The sequence below is a fragment of the Microtus ochrogaster genome, chromosome 5 (genome assembly GCF_000317375.1).
Source record: "Microtus ochrogaster isolate Prairie Vole_2 chromosome 5, MicOch1.0, whole genome shotgun sequence".
NCBI classification, from domain to species: Eukaryota; Metazoa; Chordata; class Mammalia; order Rodentia; family Cricetidae; genus Microtus; species Microtus ochrogaster.
The window spans coordinates 73,165,876-73,183,527 of record NC_022012.1 but is presented as its reverse complement, the minus strand read 5'-3'; the positions used below and the strand labels follow the sequence as shown (position 1 = coordinate 73,183,527).

At 35.8% G+C, this 17,652-nt stretch overlaps 1 protein-coding gene across 9 annotated transcripts in view; it reads left to right on the top strand.

Annotated features, from left to right (window-relative positions):
• Herc1 (HECT and RLD domain containing E3 ubiquitin protein ligase family member 1) overlaps positions 1 to 17,652 on the top strand; it is a 166,544-nt gene that overhangs the window by 28,767 nt on the left and 120,125 nt on the right. For all 9 annotated transcript variants that reach the window (XM_026779061.1, XM_026779067.1, XM_026779062.1 and 6 more), the window contains 10 exons: positions 2,982 to 3,077; positions 4,700 to 4,894; positions 6,459 to 6,770; positions 9,285 to 9,381; positions 9,882 to 10,025; positions 11,660 to 11,787; positions 14,651 to 14,795; positions 15,012 to 15,183; positions 16,857 to 16,991; positions 17,247 to 17,412. In XM_026779061.1, the coding sequence (XP_026634862.1) occupies positions 2,982 to 3,077; positions 4,700 to 4,894; positions 6,459 to 6,770; positions 9,285 to 9,381; positions 9,882 to 10,025; positions 11,660 to 11,787; positions 14,651 to 14,795; positions 15,012 to 15,183; positions 16,857 to 16,991; positions 17,247 to 17,412 (1,590 nt within the window). The remainder of the gene's footprint in view (positions 1 to 2,981; positions 3,078 to 4,699; positions 4,895 to 6,458; positions 6,771 to 9,284; positions 9,382 to 9,881; positions 10,026 to 11,659; positions 11,788 to 14,650; positions 14,796 to 15,011; positions 15,184 to 16,856; positions 16,992 to 17,246; positions 17,413 to 17,652) is intronic.

The following is a 17,652-nucleotide window of genomic DNA, read 5'->3' as shown; positions in this document are numbered from 1 at the left end:
CCTAGAACTTGAGCTCCAGACAGTTGTGAGTCACCATGTGGGTGCTAAGAATTGAATCCAGGTCCTCTGGAAGAGCAGTCAGTGATCTTAACTGCTAAGCCATCTCTCTAGCCCCCCCCCCTTTTTCTTGCTATACATGCAGTATGTCTGTGCAGGTGTTACAATTTTAGACAGTTGTAAGCTGCCATGTGGGTGCTGGGACTTGAACCTGGGTCCTCTGGAAGAGCAGCTAGCACTCCCACCCACTGAGCCATCTCTCTAGCCCCTGAGTTTCTTGTCTGTAGAAGTAAATTCCTTCCCCACCATAACCTATAATATCTTATTAAAGAATAATCCTATATATGATAAAATTTAAGAATGTGCAAGACTGAAATGTAGTAACTTTTTGAAATCCAAGAATAAAAATTTAAATTTGAAAGTGTTAAGACTCAAATACTTATAAACTGACTTAGGTCTAACTGTTCTTAGGTTAAATTGATCAGGTTTTTGTTGTTTGTTTTTGCTTTGCTTTGCTTTGCTTTGGGGTGTGTGTGTGTGTGTGTGTGTGTGTGTGTGTGTGTGTGTGTGTTTGAAATGGTCTCACTGTGTTTCTATGGCTGTCCTGGAATTCCTGGTATAAACCAGGCTGGCTTTGAATTCACAGTGATACACAGAGATTTTTTTGTTTGTTTGTTTTTGTAAGAGGAAAAGAGGGGAAGGAGGAGGGAAGAATGTGAGAGAGAGTTAGTTAGTTAGTTAGTTAGTTCATGTTTCTTTTATTGCCCAAAATAACCTAACGAATGTATTTAAAATTCACTAGAAATGCTATTTGTTATATTTACATATTCCAAGCCTTTCCTTCCACCAAGTGAAATGCAAAGCTTTTGATTATTAAAAATATTTCATTAAGACAGTTATGTTCAAGTCAGAAGCATTCAACTTTTTACTGCTGTTTGTTTTGCATTTGTGAACTGTAAATATTTGTCACTTTATCATTAAGTTTCTTTTTTAAAAAGTTTTCACTTAAAAAAGTAATGTTATAAATAAGTACTTAAAGACTTTAGATGATAGGATCTATGAAAATTTGAACCTCATAATGCTAAATAAGATTAAAACATGTAGTGCTTTGTTGGGGTATAGAATATTGACATAGGTCTATAATCTTAAATTGTTGTTTAAACCTAGAACTTTTTGTTATAATCTAAATACGAAAGTCTTCAGATAACAGCTGAGGGGAACACTTAAACTCTTTGTGTTTTCTTAGTCACTATTACAACCTCTTACTTGGAGATCTCTTTTTCTCATTCTATTTTTTTCTTCTTTTATACTTTAAGGTTTTCTCATTTCAAATCTGAAATGTTGTTCTTCTGCATATGTTAACATTCCTTTGAAAAGTCACTCAATTCCTCTTATAAGCTATGCATTTGTATAACTTTTCCTACCAAAGAGGGGAAAAAGATATTATTAGACACCATGACTATGATTATATACTTGCCATGGTGTATTTCCTTCTAGAACAAAATTAGTAAGAGGCCTCTTCACCTTTCCCTTAGAAGGAAAGGAGTACCCCAGGACTTTAGACTGTTCTTCACAACGTCTATTTCTATAACAGAAATGCATGTCAGGTAGAACAGGTTCAGGAAAAATGCTGACACAGAATTACCCTTCACAATTGGAGGGAGGGAGAGAGAGAGAAAGGGGGGGTGGGGAGAATATACTTTGAGATCATACATGGGTTTCTAACTTCTATAAGTTTCTGGTAGGTAAGAAGTGTTCTACACCACGTGGCTTAGTCTGTAAGCCAAGGAGTCAGGTACTGTGATGTACCATAAATTTATCTTGCATATATAGGTGTGTATGTATGTGTAGGGGGCTTAGTCTTGCTTAAAGCTGCAAATGGGAGGTGTAGAACTGTCAGGGACCTGGAAATAGGTTCCGGGAGACCTTGGCTTGATGTATGGCAGGGTGCGGGGAGAGTTTCATTGCTTCATCATCCCACCCCTGCCCCCTGTGCTTGGATTACTGCAGGATCTAATATGTGCTAGACATAAGTTTGTTTATGTATTCACAAATTGATTTGATATTTAAATCAAATATCAAATAACTCTATAAGCTTAAGAAATTCTTCTAGTAAATATGTGTGTGTATTTTGTTCTTTATTTAATAATATTTTTTACTCCATGCCTTTCAGCATCTTTGATTCACTCCTCCTCACTACATGAAGTAAGGAGGAAGTGAACTAATTGTAGTGCCTGTTTTTTACCAGGTGCTTTGCATATTCTTTTTCAGTTGCCATGTTAATCTGTAAGGTAAGATATTATTTACCTTGATCTTGAAGGTGTAAGGCAATTATGTTTTATACATTTATTGAGCATCATAATATAACATGAACTCTTGGGCCATTTACTGTGTTAATTTGTTCTTACACCCTTGAGTCTTTCTTTGAAACCCATATTTTTTTTCTGACTATGTTGTATACTTTTTAACCTGCTTCTGTTAAATTGATTAACTTGTCCCACAAATGATTCCCTTATAACAGCTGTAAAATGTAACTGGTTAACTTTATTGCTGGCTTTCTAGTTTCTGTCTATTTGTCCTGTCATTTCTGGACAAATAGCAGGTGTACCTAGTCAGAAATCACCTCTCCTTCTTCCCAAGGCCTCATACCCTGTCCTATATCCTTAGTGAGTCAAGGATACCACTGGAAAGTAGACTGCTATCTTCAAGATTCTGCATTTGTCCTGAAGAACTTGTGTTTTATTTAGTATGGCTTTCTTACTATTTAATGAGGCAGTTAGGGATTGGTGCTTAATTGATCGATCATTTGACTCAAGGTTTTGTAACCCTTTTAGTTGATTTCATAGCCTAATGTTTAGATTTGATCACAGTACACTTAAACTTATAAACAGTTTTCAAAAAGATTTTTGTAGTGTATTGATTTTTTTTTTTTAGCATATATGTTGCTTTTTTTCCATATTGTACCCTACAATGTTTAATTACAGGGTTCATCTGCTGATCGGAGTCAGTGGAGAGAACCAACTAGAACATCTGAAGGCTTATGTTCACTCTATGAGGCAGCATTATGTCTTTTTGAAGAGGTATGTAATCTTCATAGCTTTGCATTAAAAAAGACGTTGTAAAATGTTATGACGTATGATCTCTAGAAAGGCTCTAAAAGGAAATGATGCCAGTGGTTGCCTCTGAAGAGTGGAACTCAGTGTTTAGTCAAAAGAGATACTTTTCAGTGTATCACCTTTTATTTATTTTGTTTTGAATCATGTACTGGTAACTTTTGTTGAAAAATAATTATTGAGTAAAACAAATTCAGAAATATATATAACCAGTTCTGTGCCTTAATGAGTTGTTATAAAATAAATACCCTTCTAACTGGTTTTAAAAAACACAAAATAGAATTTTAAACTGCTGAGACTACTTAAGGACTGAAGGCATTTACTGCCAACCTGCAACTTGAGTGTAATCTCCAGGCGCCACATGGCAGAGGAAAGAGATTCCCTCCAGCTATCCTCTGACCTCCACATGAGTGTCACAGTGCATGTGAACACACACCCCAAAGTGCAGAAGTCCTTTTACATTCTGGTCATTTCTTTTTTTCTCCTCCACAACTATGTTGACTTTTAAACTAAGTTCCTTGCAGTTTTTTGTAGTTGTGTTGCTACATATGTGTGCCTGGACTCTAGTTCAGTTTTTTCTACTTAAAAGATGTCTTTAAAATCTTTTAATCTATGTGTTTATATCCCCTTTTTTGGGGAACTTGCTCTGTAGACCAGGCTGGCCTCGAACTCACAGAGACCTGCCTGCCTCTGTCTCATGAGTGCTGGGATTAAAGGTGTGCACCATCACCGCCCAACTTGCTGTGACTTAGATTTTATGTACATTTCTGTATCATGTTGTTCTAGGCTGTCACTGTTTTCAGGACAGTCCTCCATTTATACAGTACTGGTGACCAAATACCATGGCATCAAATACTATGGCACCATTTTAGAAAGCAAGTTGATATAATGTGTTCCAAGAATCATAAGATTGTCTTTTTTTATGTGTATAATCCCATTTCTGAGATTTCCTTTTAAGGAAGTTAACAAAATACAGTAATATACTCTTTTTTAAGACAAGGTCTCATCATATAAACCAGGCTGACCTTAAACTCACAGAGATCTTCCTGATATTACCTCCTTTATAAAGGTACTAGGATTAAAGATATTCACCACCATGCCTGACCCAATAACAGATTCTTAAAAATGGTCTACATAATAAAAATAAAGAATTTAAATGGCAGTTAGAGGAGAGTGGTTAATGTTATTTTACTAATAAATGGACTATTGTGCAGAGCAGGCAGAAGGTTTTGCTTGAATGTCTTGTATCATTTGTCATTTCTGTATGTACAGTAATGACCATGCATATGAAAATAGTTAACACTGTGTCAAGGTGAGTTATCAGGGGTGTTTTCTTCCTACTTTGTCCTTATGAACTTTGATTTTTCTGTAAAGTGTATGTGATAGCATTTTTATTTTAAAAGGCTTGATAGTGTATTTTTCTCTTGTGATTTATTCTGTGCTGGTAAATATACTAGCTATTTATTTAAAGCTGTTTATGATAGATGTGAATAGCTTAGAGTATTAGAAGTTAAGACAATAATTTCAGAGAACATGTAAAATTAGACTAAAAATGTATTGGTTATTTTGTGTATTTAAATTTTTAATAGGTTTGTAGAATGGCTTCTGACTACTCAAGAACATGTGCAAGCCCAGACAGCATTCAGACTGGTGATGCTCCCATTGTCTCTGAAACCTGTGAAGTGTATGTTTGGGGTAGCAATAGCAGCCATCAGTTGGTAGAAGGCACACAGGAGAAAATACTACAACCCAAACTGGCTCCCAGTTTCTCTGATGCTCAGACTGTAAGTTCTCTCTCTGTATTTCTTGTGAACTGGTAGATAATGGTGTGTGTGTGTGTGTGTGTGTGTGTGTGTGTGTGTGTGTGTGTTTGTGTGTGCTTCTGTGCCTTAAGTAATGTTGAGTCTGTTTTTCAGTGAGTAAAAATTCTTGATTGAAGCGGGGCATGATGATGCACGCCTTTAATCCCAGCACTTGGGAGGCAGAGGCAGGTGGGTCTCTGAGGCCAAACTAGTCTGCAAAGTAAGTTCCAGGACAGCTAAGGCTGTTGTTTACACAGAGAAACCTTGTCTTGAAAAACCAAAAGAAAAAAAGCTCTTGATTGATCATCTATTTACATTTATATATTATATCATATTAATTCCTCATTTTAACAGAAAAATACATATTTTCATCTTTAATATCCTTAGCACCATTTCCACACCCAAAATATTAAATTTGGACCTAGATTTTTAAAAAGCCTAATAAAGCAGGGTTTGGTGGTAAACACCTTTAATGCTAGTAGTACTCAGGAAGCAGAGCCTGGTATATATAATTAATTCCAGACCTGTTTCAAAATCAAAATCCTAAAAATAAATAAAATAAAATAAGAATAAATGCATAACTAAATAAATAAAAGCCTAATGAATGGCATCAAGTTTTATTTTTATGTCAACACTGGTAATAATAAGAACTGGACTTTTCTCTTTTTCAGATTGTCATTTCATTGTCTTATGATCACTTTCCCCTCTGTATTTGTAGTTCAATGTAAGACTTTATATTTTCATTAAATTGTATTTTTATTATGCATATAGAATATATGAATATACACATGTTTTATTTATTTATCTATGTTTTTTTCAAGACAGGGTTTCTCTGTAGCTTTGGAACCTATCCTGGAACTAGCTCTTGTAGACCAGGCTGGCCTTGAACTCACAGAGATCCACTTGCCTCTGCCTCCTGAGTGCTGGGATTAAAGATGTGCACCACAACCACCCAGCTTGTGAGTATAATTTTTATGTGAATGATTCTTGCTTTAATAGACTGTTAAGGAATTAATGGGATTTTTTTCCTTCTCCAATTGTAAGAGGAAGGTATAATTTTTACTTTGTTGTTTTATTTTTTAGATTTTTTTTAAAAAAATTATTTATTTAGTTTTATGTATATGGGTGTTTTGCCTACATACTTGTGTGTGTACCATGTGAGTACAGTGCCTGTGGAACCAGAAAAATGATGTCAGATTCCCTGTAACTGAAGTTAAAGAGTTGTGACCTGCCATGTGGGTGCTGAAAATGAAACCCAGGTTCTCTGAAAGAACAGCTAGTTCTATTAAACACTTAGTCATCTCTCCAACCCCATTGTTTTATTTTTGTCATGCTCCGGTAGATAACCTTAAAAGATCGTGAATTTATCCTCAGTGTGAAATGAATATGCGAATATGGTGTTTTCTGCTTACTGCTCTCTATGGAAGATCATGCCATATTCTGTGTTGAACAATTTCCTTTTTTTCCTTTTTTGACAAACTTGAAGTATTGTACTTTGACTCTCTCAAAACATTTTCTAACCTAAAATTCTGTTGTTCTTTTGTAGATTGAAGCTGGACAGTATTGCACATTTGTCATTTCTACGGATGGCTCTGTGAGAGCTTGTGGTAAAGGCAGCTATGGGAGACTGGGCCTTGGAGATTCCAATAATCAGTCTACTTTAAAAAAGTTAACTTTTGAGCCTCACCGGTCCATTAAAAAAGTTTCATCATCTAAAGGCTCCGATGGTCACACTTTAGCTTTTACTACAGAAGGTGAAGTCTTCAGCTGGGGTGATGGTGACTATGGGAAACTGGGACATGGGAACAGTTCAACCCAGAAATACCCCAAGCTTATCCAGGGCCCACTACAGGGAAAGGTATGTGCTTTTTTGTGGGTTTACAAATAATCAGATGCGGTGGTATAGTAATTGGCAGTATTGGTTGTCTTTTGATGTATTCTTTTCTGAGTTACCTTTTGTTATCTTTTTGTGTATCTGTTTTATAGGTTATAGAATGCTTTACATGTGTCGTTCAATTTTAGTTCTTTTTAATTTCTACTTTAGTTCTTTACATGTGTATGTGGGGGGCACAGGTCGACCTTGGGTGTTGTTTCTAGGACAGCATTTCACTTTTTAAGATTTTGGGGGGGGAGATTAGAGAGAAGGCTCAGTGGCTAAGCATGCCTTCTGCTCTTCAGAAGACCCATGTTCTGTCTCTAACACCCAATCAGGTGGCTCACAACTACCCCATTACACCAATTCCAAGGGAGATCAGTGTCTTTGGCCTCCATAGGTATTTGCATGTATATGCACATGCCCTCCTCCATAACAAAAAAAATAACAAAAATACATCTTTTAAAAAAGATTTATTTTGCTAGGTAGTAGTGGTAGCACACACCTTTAATTCCAGCAATAGGGTGCCAGAGGCAGGTGGACCTCTGTGAGATTGAGGCCAGCCTGGTCTACAGAGTGAATTCCAAGACAGCCAAGACTACACAGTGAAACTCTGTCTCAAAAAACAAGCAAAAAGATTTATTTTATGCATGTGGGTGTTTTGCCTGCATGTATGTGTGTGTACTATGTGTATGTGCGTATATACCTGTTGCCTGAGGAGGCCTGAAGAGGATGCCAGATTACTAGGAACTGTGCATGTGCTAGAAACCAAACCCAGGTTCTCTGCAAGAGCTGCAAACTCTTTACAGCTCAGCCTTGTTTTTTGAGATAGGGTCTCACCAGTTAAGCCAAGCTGACTTTCCAAGCCCAGGGACCTCTTGTCTCCTTAGCTCCAGCCTGAGGTTACAAACACATGCCAGCACTTCTGGCTTTTTGCAGAGTTCTGGTGACTGAACTTGGATTCTTATGTCTGCATGACAAACACTTTATGTACTGAGCCACCTCTCTAGCCCTTCATTGATGAGGCATTTAGATTAGTTAAGTGATTGTCAAGAGTCTCATTTAAATAATTGGTTCCAGAACTTTTTATTTTTGTTTGACTTTTCTTTACAGAGGTAAGACTTACGTTGTTTCTATTTTAATATTTTAAATTTTATAAAAGAATACATATAATAATTTTTCCTGTCATGAGAGATATTCTCAAATGGCTATAAAATAAATACCACACAGCTATGACTTGTACTGTTTCAACTCACTCATCAACCCAAAAAAAAATGGGTCTTGTAATGTCCCACTTTGTAAACTTGATAGGCAACTTTATAAACAACAAATACTTGATAAGGTACAGAGTGTGCTGGTGTGGTGGCACACATTTGTAATTCCAGATAAAGACAGTTAGGATTGCCAGTTTGAGGGCAGTGAGCATAATGAGACCCTACCTCAGTGACTGAAAAAGTATTGAATATGATACGAAACTCTTAAGGTGCTTCTGCTAAATGTTCTAAACAGTTGTGATTTTTCTGGTTCTTTTAATATTTTCTTTCTTAATTCCATTGCTAAATATTCTTTTAAATATTCCCCTTATATAGCAGTATAATTTAAGTGTCATAATGAAAAATGATAATATTTTAAGTTAATTTAAGTTTCTTTGTGAATTCTCATTTTTGGAGGCTAAAAAGACAGGGAGTTATTGGTGCTTTTTTTAATTAGCTGATAATATTGATCGGTGTTGGAAGGTATAAGTCATCCCCAGGGTATATTGTTATATGTCTTTACTGCCTTGATTCTACTAATCCAGTGGTTCTTAACCTGTAAGTCACGACCCAGTTGTTGGGGGTTGATGACTGTTTCACAGGTTTCACTTAAACACAGAATTGGAAAACACAGATATTTACATTGTGATTCATAACTGTAGCAAAATTACAGTCATAAAGTAACAATGACAATTTTATCTACCATATCATAAGGAACTGTATTAAAGGATCAGAGCATTAGGAAGGTTGAGAACCACTGTACTAATGAAAGATAATTTCTTGATGACAAAAAGGACAGTGAGAAGTTTAATGTGAGCTTATATTCTAATTATATTGTTAATAACAAGTATTTTTAGAGTTGCTAATTATGTAATGAGTTTTCCTTGCTCAGTGAAGACCAGAAGTTTTATGCTAATCTTAGATTTAAAAGTTGCCATTGTTTCTTTTTGCATTCTCTCCAACTCCTTCGGTAAAGACTTTCCTTCTAGTAATCAGATTGATCTCTTTGCTAGAAATCACAATGTCTCCTTTTTGGATTGAGAAAACTTGTTCTCTTGTTTGGGTCAAAGCTGGGGTTCAGGGCTCAGCAAACAGAACATGGACTTAAGTAATTAGTAATTAAGTCAATAGCCTTGGTCCTCGTGATGGCTACTGTGTGAGTTGTGAGTAATAATGTCTGTGATGTCCCTGTGTGTATGTGTTTTAGCATTCGTATGCTTATCAGATTTCCTTATGTGCCATCCAGGTAGTTGTTTGTGTGTCAGCTGGATACAGACATAGTGCTGCTGTCACGGAGGATGGTGAATTGTATACATGGGGTGAAGGAGACTTTGGAAGATTAGGTAAGAGTTTTTAAAATTTGGAATTATTCACCTAGAACAGAAATAATCAGTTGCTAAGAACCAGTGAGCATAAAGTTCATAGGCCATTTATTATATGAGCTTTAAACTCAAAATTGGTTGTATTTCTATAGATAATTTTACCTAGATTCTGGTGCTGTTATCTAAGATGTAATAAAATCTGTAAGTATTGTAACCAGGCACTGTAGTTTCAGAAATAAGAAACATAACATCGTGATCCTAAAGTTTCTAATGTATTTATCAGTGAAAGCAAGTTAACATGGATGTGTTTTTAGACAGATAAGGTGAGTACGAAGGCAGAAACTTAGAATGCTCTAATGACTTGTTAATATGCCTGTCTCCCCCAGGGAGGGAGCAACCTAGGAGAGCAGGTAGAGATGATTTTCTTTTTGTATTTACTTGCATTTAAAAATAACAGATAGCGTATTACTCTTGTGAAATTGGAGAAAAGGAGTCAACATTATTTCTGTGCTTTATCTAAGGTCATGGAGACAGTAACAGCCGTAACATTCCAACACTAGTAAAAGATATTAGCAATGTAGGAGAGGTTTCTTGTGGAAGTTCACATACGATTGCTTTGTCCAAAGATGGAAGAACTGTGTGGTCTTTTGGAGGAGGAGACAATGGTATGTACAAAAAAAAATTTTTTTTTGGTAGCTTTGGGATTTTTTTCTTAAAAATTGAAAAAAAAAATCTTTTTTCAAGTATGTATGCTTAGTATAAAAAAACTAAAATATGGATGGGCAGCCATAAATTGTTTCTTTTTTTTTCTCTCTAAGACAGGGTTTCTCTGTATAGTGAAGCCTGTACTCTATATACCAGGCCGGCCTCAAACTCAATGAAATTCACCTGCCTCTCTGCCTCCCAAGGCAAGAGGGTTGAAAGTTAGAGGCTAACAAGACTTTGTCTCAGAAAACAAAAACTAAACCAAACAAAAAATGATAGCTTAGAAAATAATTTAAGAGGTAAAGTGATATAATTTAATTTATATTTTAATCAATTTCTAGTATGGTTACATTTATATGTTAACCAAATTCCCTCTTTGTTTTCCAAGTTTTCTATTTTTGAACTCTTGAATCGTCTTTAATTTTTTAAAAATTATGTGAACTGCCAGCACTTTTTATCTATTTTGAAAAGAAATATCCCTTTCTGGCCTGAAATTCACTGTGTAGACCAGACTGGCCTCAAAATCTTTTTTTACTTTTAAGTATTTATTTTTTTGAGACACGGTCTCTCTATATACACTAGACTGGTCTCGGACTCACAGAGGTCAGCCTGCCTCTGCCTCAAAAGTGCTGGGATTAAAGGTGTGCGCAGTTGCTTCTAGTTTAGCCTCAAATTCTTAATCGTTTTACTCCCCCCTCCCCCATAACTGGGATTATAGTACCTGGCTTTCTTTGTTTTCTCAAAGACAGGGTCTAGCTGTATGACAATAGACTTGCCTCTGCTTTTTGAGCAGTAGAATTATACCCCTGTGTTACAATGCCTGTTTAGCCTGTCAACACATTTAAAGTTAGAAATACAGGCACTGGTGAGATATCTCAGTGGTTTAGAGTACTTGCTGCTCTTTCAAAAGAGTTTGGTTCCTAGCACCCACATCGAGCAACTTGGAACTACCTGTCACTGTCACTCCAGGAGATCCCGCACTCCCTCTGGCCTCTTTGGGAACCCACATGCACATGCACATATTCAAACCTACACACATAAATAAAAATAAAATAAGGGCTGGAAAGATGGCTCAGTGGTTAAGAGCTAGCTAGAACTGCTCTTCTAAGGGGACCCGCGTTTGATTCCCAACACCCACATCGGGTGACTTTCAACTACTTGTAGCTCCAGTTCCAGGGGATCCAATACCTCTGATCTCTCTCTTTCTCTTTCTCTTTCTCTTGCCTCCGCCTACACCACACTCACACACAACTAAAAATAAAGTTAATCTTTAATTTTTTTAAGTTCTAAAAATGTTTAAGTTCTAAAAAGACATATGACTAAAAGGCGGACAAATAAGAATTTTCTTTCTCTTTAAAGTAGTTTTTATTGATTGAGAATAAGACACAGAAGACTGTTAGTTGTTGATGGTTAACTTTCTTGAAACAGATATGTTCTTTTGTTAATGCCCTCTGCTATCAGGAATGGGTCTCTTCATCTGTCTGGTTATTGCTATAAAAATTAAAGTACTTTATTAAAACTTCAGTGCTTAAAAAATGAACAGGCTTTAAAAATTTGCTTAACTTGAATATGGTTTTCTTTTTTATGTATGCAGGCAAACTTGGCCATGGTGATACCAACAGAGTATATAAACCCAAAGTTATTGAAGCTTTACAAGGAATGTTTATTCGCAAAGTTTGTGCTGGGAGCCAGTCTTCACTTGCTTTGACATCAACAGGACAGGTAGGACTAAGGAATGAACATAAAAAGAGTATTTCAATGGACTGGGTAGCTAAAAAGTGAACTTGAAGTTTGGAATTAAAAGAAAAACATTTTAAGGCAACATATTGAGATAAAAATACTGTTTTGTTTCAAGTGTAGTTGATGAAAAGGAGCCAGATTTTCTTACCTGCTTGTGTGACCTGAATACATTTTCTTTCTTCCCCCTGTTCTTTGAAGTAAGTTGATTTAATAAATTCATTTAGTTCTTAGAACCCTTTAACCCCTTTCCCCAAATCATGGAAGCACCTCAACGTCTCCTTCCTATTAAAGAATAGTGAAGAAACAGAAAACAGAAATTTGAGGGGACTAGTGATATTAACTAAAAAGATAAGATGATCAAAAAAGAGGGTAAAGAGAAAACCTCCAGATGGGAAGTGTGGTGGTACCGAAGAGAACCAGGCCCAATGAGGAAAGTGACAATGTTTTCTTCCTGGTGTTCATCAGCCACTTTGGCCTAACATGTAGGAGCCATTGTATGCCAGGACTAAGTAGATGACCAACAAAAGCTGACATTCACATTTAGTTTAGTTACTCTTTGAGACACGTGTGTTTCATATGCTGAAAAATCTAATATAAACTATTTTATTTTGTTATAGAGTCAGTTACATACTTAAAAGAACACATACTTTCATGTGTTCCTCACAGTCGGTTTTGTAGTAAGAATTTATGGATTGAAATCAGCAAGTGCTCACTTGTTTGATTTATATCCACAGGCAAATCTCAGGCCTCCCTTCAGTGACATATGGTTCTTTTTTTTAATGAGAGAGGAAATAATTTCTGCTTTGTGTACCAGATGGTTGTATAAGATTTGAATTTAAAGTTCTTATGTATAACTGTTGGTGGCAAATAATAAACACTAAATCTATTACACTATATTTCAAAGGAATTTTCAAATTACTTGCTATATAGAATAGTTTTATCATGAACATATTAGGTTATGTGAAGTCTAGTGTGTATGTTTACGAAAAATAAAGTGGGAGGAAATACTTTGAGGAGCCATTCTGTTTCTCTTACACCTGTGGAGCTTCTTATGCCATCTGTCTCTCAGTTCCCTCAGGCCTACTCAGTCTAATTTTCTACTAAATGTAACTCTTCTGTCTTAATGCATAATGAATTTTTTATAGCATGACATAATCCCTAAAATACAAGACAAGTACTCTTTTTGTGTGTTATAGTTTTAGGGCTCAAACCCAGGACATTTTGCATGCTAAGCAAGTGTTGTACCAACTGAGCTACAAGTATTCTTAATTTAGTGCTCAGCTAAAAGATATTCAAAAGAAAGCTAAGAGGGCCTTACTGAATACTAGTTCAGTATTGGACTTGGAGTCATTTAGAGTCTCAGTAATGTTTCCCTCCCTGTGTTTAGTTCCTAATCTTTGTTTGAATAGGCTATTGATATACTGGAGTTCTTTTATACCTGTACTTGTCTTGAGTAGGTTTTCTGGTAATTGGTATAAATATATGGTCTTCTGTTTAGATGAAGACATCTAACCTGTCCTTAACCATCTTTCCTAAAATAATTTGAAGACAAAACAAAAATAATAACCATAACAGAAAAAGCCATTATGGCATACAGGGTGAATATAATTATATCAAAGGCAATTGAAAGAAAAAGTTGTTCAGTTTGGATTGTAAAATTGGAAGTCATTTCTCCTCTTCTTTTCTTCATGTGTCTTTTCCTGGATAACATAAGTCAACCACAATTCATTTTGTTATTATTTTTAATTAGTAGCAAATAAAGGTGTTCAGGGGAGCTATGTGACTGCTGATTCACATATTCTTTGTGAGTGATAGGTAAAATCAGTTTTGTGGTTTATAATATTAATTTTATCATTTCTTGGTCTAGTCTACCATGTAAGAAACATGTAAGTAGAGGTTTGTTTTTTTTTTAATGTTTATTTTTGGTTTTTTGAGACAGGGTTTCTGTAATAGCCCTGGCTGTCCTAGAGCTTATGCTGTAGGTGAGACTGACCTCTAAATCTGAGATCCACCTGCCTCTGCCTCCTGTGTGCCTGCGCCACAGTACCACCCAGCAGTAAGTAGAAATTTTAAAGTAGTATTTCCATAACTGCTTAGATTGAACAGTATTAGCCAAGTGCAAGCCAGTTAGTGGTAACTTTAGCAGAGGATCTCCTATCTTTCTTTGATTTTATTTGTGGCCAGTTTAAAGCTTCTCATCTGTTTATATACTGGGTGTTTAAAGACAGCGCAATAAATGGCAGTGATTTTTTTTCTTCCTTATTTTAGATAGGGTTTTCTTCCTTTTTCCCTTTTTCTTTTCTCTCCTCTCCCCACCCTGTTTCTTTTTTTTCTCTCTTTTCCTTTTTATTTTTGGTTTTCCACGACAGGGTCTGGAACTCACTCTGTAGAGCAGGCTGGCCTTGAACTCAGAGACCCACCTCCCTCAGCTTTCTGAGTGCTGGGATTAAAGGCCTGTGCCACCACAGCCTAGCTATTTTTTTCTAATGAAACAAACAAGGTGCAGATACTTGCTAAGAAATAATTACTGTTAATTTTCTTAGGTGTTCTAATGGCTTAATATTTCTACTTTTTTATGTCTGCATTTTTGAGAGGATTATTTGGAGAGTGGGGATGGGGATGATCAGCTGAGGGAACTAAAGGCTGATATATTTGCTTCCCAGCTGTCTTGTTGATCAGCCTCCTGAGGGCTACCATGACCATTTTAAAATGATCAAAACACTAAATATTATTTTAACATCTTATATTGTTTTAATAGCAGGAAGTTACCACACTTGTTGATAATTTTAGTTAATAATCTACTTGTTTTTTGGAATTGATGTGTTCTGTATGTCTGTCTTTTCAGGTCTATGCTTGGGGTTGTGGGGCTTGTCTAGGTTGTGGTTCTTCAGAAGCTACTGCTTTGCGACCCAAGCTCATTGAAGAATTGGCTGCCACAAGAATAGTTGATATTTCTATTGGAGATAGTCATTGTTTGTCTCTTTCTCATGGTAAAGTCCTGTTTATTCATTTGTTTTAGTATTTTAGGTAGCATCTTTATAGCTTAACTTTATAGCACAAACTTTAAATTCTCCTGTCTTACCTCCTTAGTGCAGGTATTACAGGTGGTCTAAGTCATTTGTTTTTAAAGAAGTGTTATTAATTATTCTATTTCTTAAATTTGTTAACATTTGAATTTAACTTTTATACCTATGTCTTATTTTTAGATAATGAAGTTTATGCCTGGGGCAATAACTCCATGGGACAGTGTGGCCAGGGAAATTCCACAGGTCCCATTACTAAACCAAAAAAAGTGAGTGGCTTAGATGGCATAGCTATTCAGCAGATCTCAGCTGGAACATCACATAGTTTGGCATGGACTGCTCTCCCTAGGGACAGGTAAGTGCTATATTTAAACATTCTTGTGAGTTTTTTAAAAAATATTTTCCTATATTTATTTTAAGACTGACTGTCCATTGAGTGAACATTACACAATATACTTCAGAATTTGAATAGTTCAATTTAATAGTAATAATAATGATGGTAGTATATTAAAATTAATTTCTAAATAGTACAGATTTTGATAGTAGGTATATTATTTGATAATAGGTATATTTCATGTTTAACAGAATAACACATGCAAATCTCTACAGTAAGAATAAGTTACAGACCACTCAACTACTGTTTATTTATGATAACACACCATGTGGGGGGCTGGATGGCACTGGGAAGAAACATTGGGTTTATCATAAGATGCCCTTCTTTTGTGAAATTTTACATGTAAAAAGTAAACAGACCATTTGTAGCTCTTCACTGGCAAAGTTTTGTGTAAATTCATGTTAATTTAAAAGTTATTTGTATCATCAGATAGGAACCATCAACATATTGCATTATCAAACAAGTATTATTATTTATGTAGGTAATTGTTTTGATACCTTTGCCTGTAATAATAAATTATATAAACACCTTAAAAGACTGAAGGATTTGCTTTGGTTTACATGCACCAGTCCATGCTCTTTTGGATTCATTGCCTTGGCCTGAAGTAAGTCAGAACATTATTGTATAGCAGAATAGCGACCTTCTTTCATCAATATTGGATTCACCAGCATGGACCAAGCCTTCAACACATGAATCTTTGGGCAGATACTTCATATGTAACCCTACAAGAGTTTAACAGTAGTATTAATAAATTTAGAAATAAGTTTAATGTGATTTTTTAAGATTACTATATACACACACACACTAAAAGTATATATAATTTCTAGCATTGACTCTGTTATCATAAAAATGACATTTAAATCCCTTTTCATGTGCATATTGAGGTTACATATATTTTAACAGCAAGAAGCTGTATTTAAGATAATTTAATTTTCTTCTCATTTTGAATTCTCTGTCTTTAGAGAATGTTTAAGTGTCAAACTGAGGAGATGGCTGAGTCAGTAAAATGTTTGCCTTGCAAGTATGAGGAATTGAGTTCAGATCCCCAGCCTCCATGTAAAAGCCAGGTGCTACATACAGACCATATCTTTAATTTTGGTGCTTAGGTTGTGGTGGTATGTGTAGATGGATCTCTGGAGTTCACTGTCTTGCTTGTTCAGCTAAATTATGAGCTCCAACTTCAGTGAAAGACCTTGTTTCCAAAAATAAGGTGGAGAGTGACTGAGGATGACACTGGACATCAACCTCTGTCTGCCCTCCACTCATGTATATGAATACAGGTATATCACGCACACAGTTCAGTTTCCCCTATCTAGAGCAGATTAAGATCAGAACTAGGGCTTATTGGTTTAAAACATTTGTTTTACTTCATTGCTCTTTGTCTGGTTTTATTTATTTATTTATCTATTTTTTGGTTGGTTTTATTTGTAAAACAAAATAAATTACTTCAAATAACAAAAGCAAAATAAAGCCCCCCCCCCAAAAGAAGACAAAAAACCCAAAAAACCCAGTGGCTATACTTTTAAATCAAGGAAGCTGTTCTCCCCATCCCATGTGTCTTGTTTTTTGTTTTTGATCATGTATAGAAGTTTGATTATAAGGCTGTTGGACCATTTTGTGATGCTTTCTTCTAGACAAGTTGTTGCATGGCACCGGCCTTATTGCGTAGATCTTGAGGAGAGTACCTTCTCACATCTTCGATCCTTTCTTGAGAGATACTGTGATAAAATAAACAGTGAGATTCCTCCACTGCCTTTCCCTTCATCAAGGTATGTTGTAAATATGTGTATTAATTACTCTTTTTAAATTTTGACTTAATTCTTTCTTGTTGAGATTTTATCAGTCTTTATAAGCTTGAGAAGAGCTAAGCTTTTATTAATAACTTCTTAGTTTTATAACTGATGTTTTAAAAATTATCATTGGTCATTACTTCACAAAAAATGTTACTCAAGTTGGATATTGCATTTACTTTTGTGCTTCAGAAATTCACAACAGCTTGTTTTGTTTTGTTTGTTTTGTTTCAGAGAACACCATAATTTTCTTAAGCTGTGCTTGAAGTTGCTTTCAAATCACCTAGCTCTGGCCCTTGCAGGAGGGGTAGCTACCAGTATTCTTGGGAGACAAGCAGGTCCACTTCGAAATTTACTCTTCAGACTGATGGACTCAACTGTCCCAGATGAAATCCAAGAGGTAAGAGAAGAGAGTCATGACCTGAAGCTTTAGCTAAATGGGATATTCAGCTATAATAGCTATCTTCAATCATGTGTTTCCCTGTGTAGCCCTGGCTGTCCTGGACCTCACTTTGTAGACCAGGCTAGCCTTGAACTCACAGAGAATTGCCTCCCTCGGCCTCCTTCTGGGATTAAAGGCCTGTGCAGCCATGCCCAGAAGATGTTCTTAAACCCTCTCAACTAAAGAAAGACATTTTCA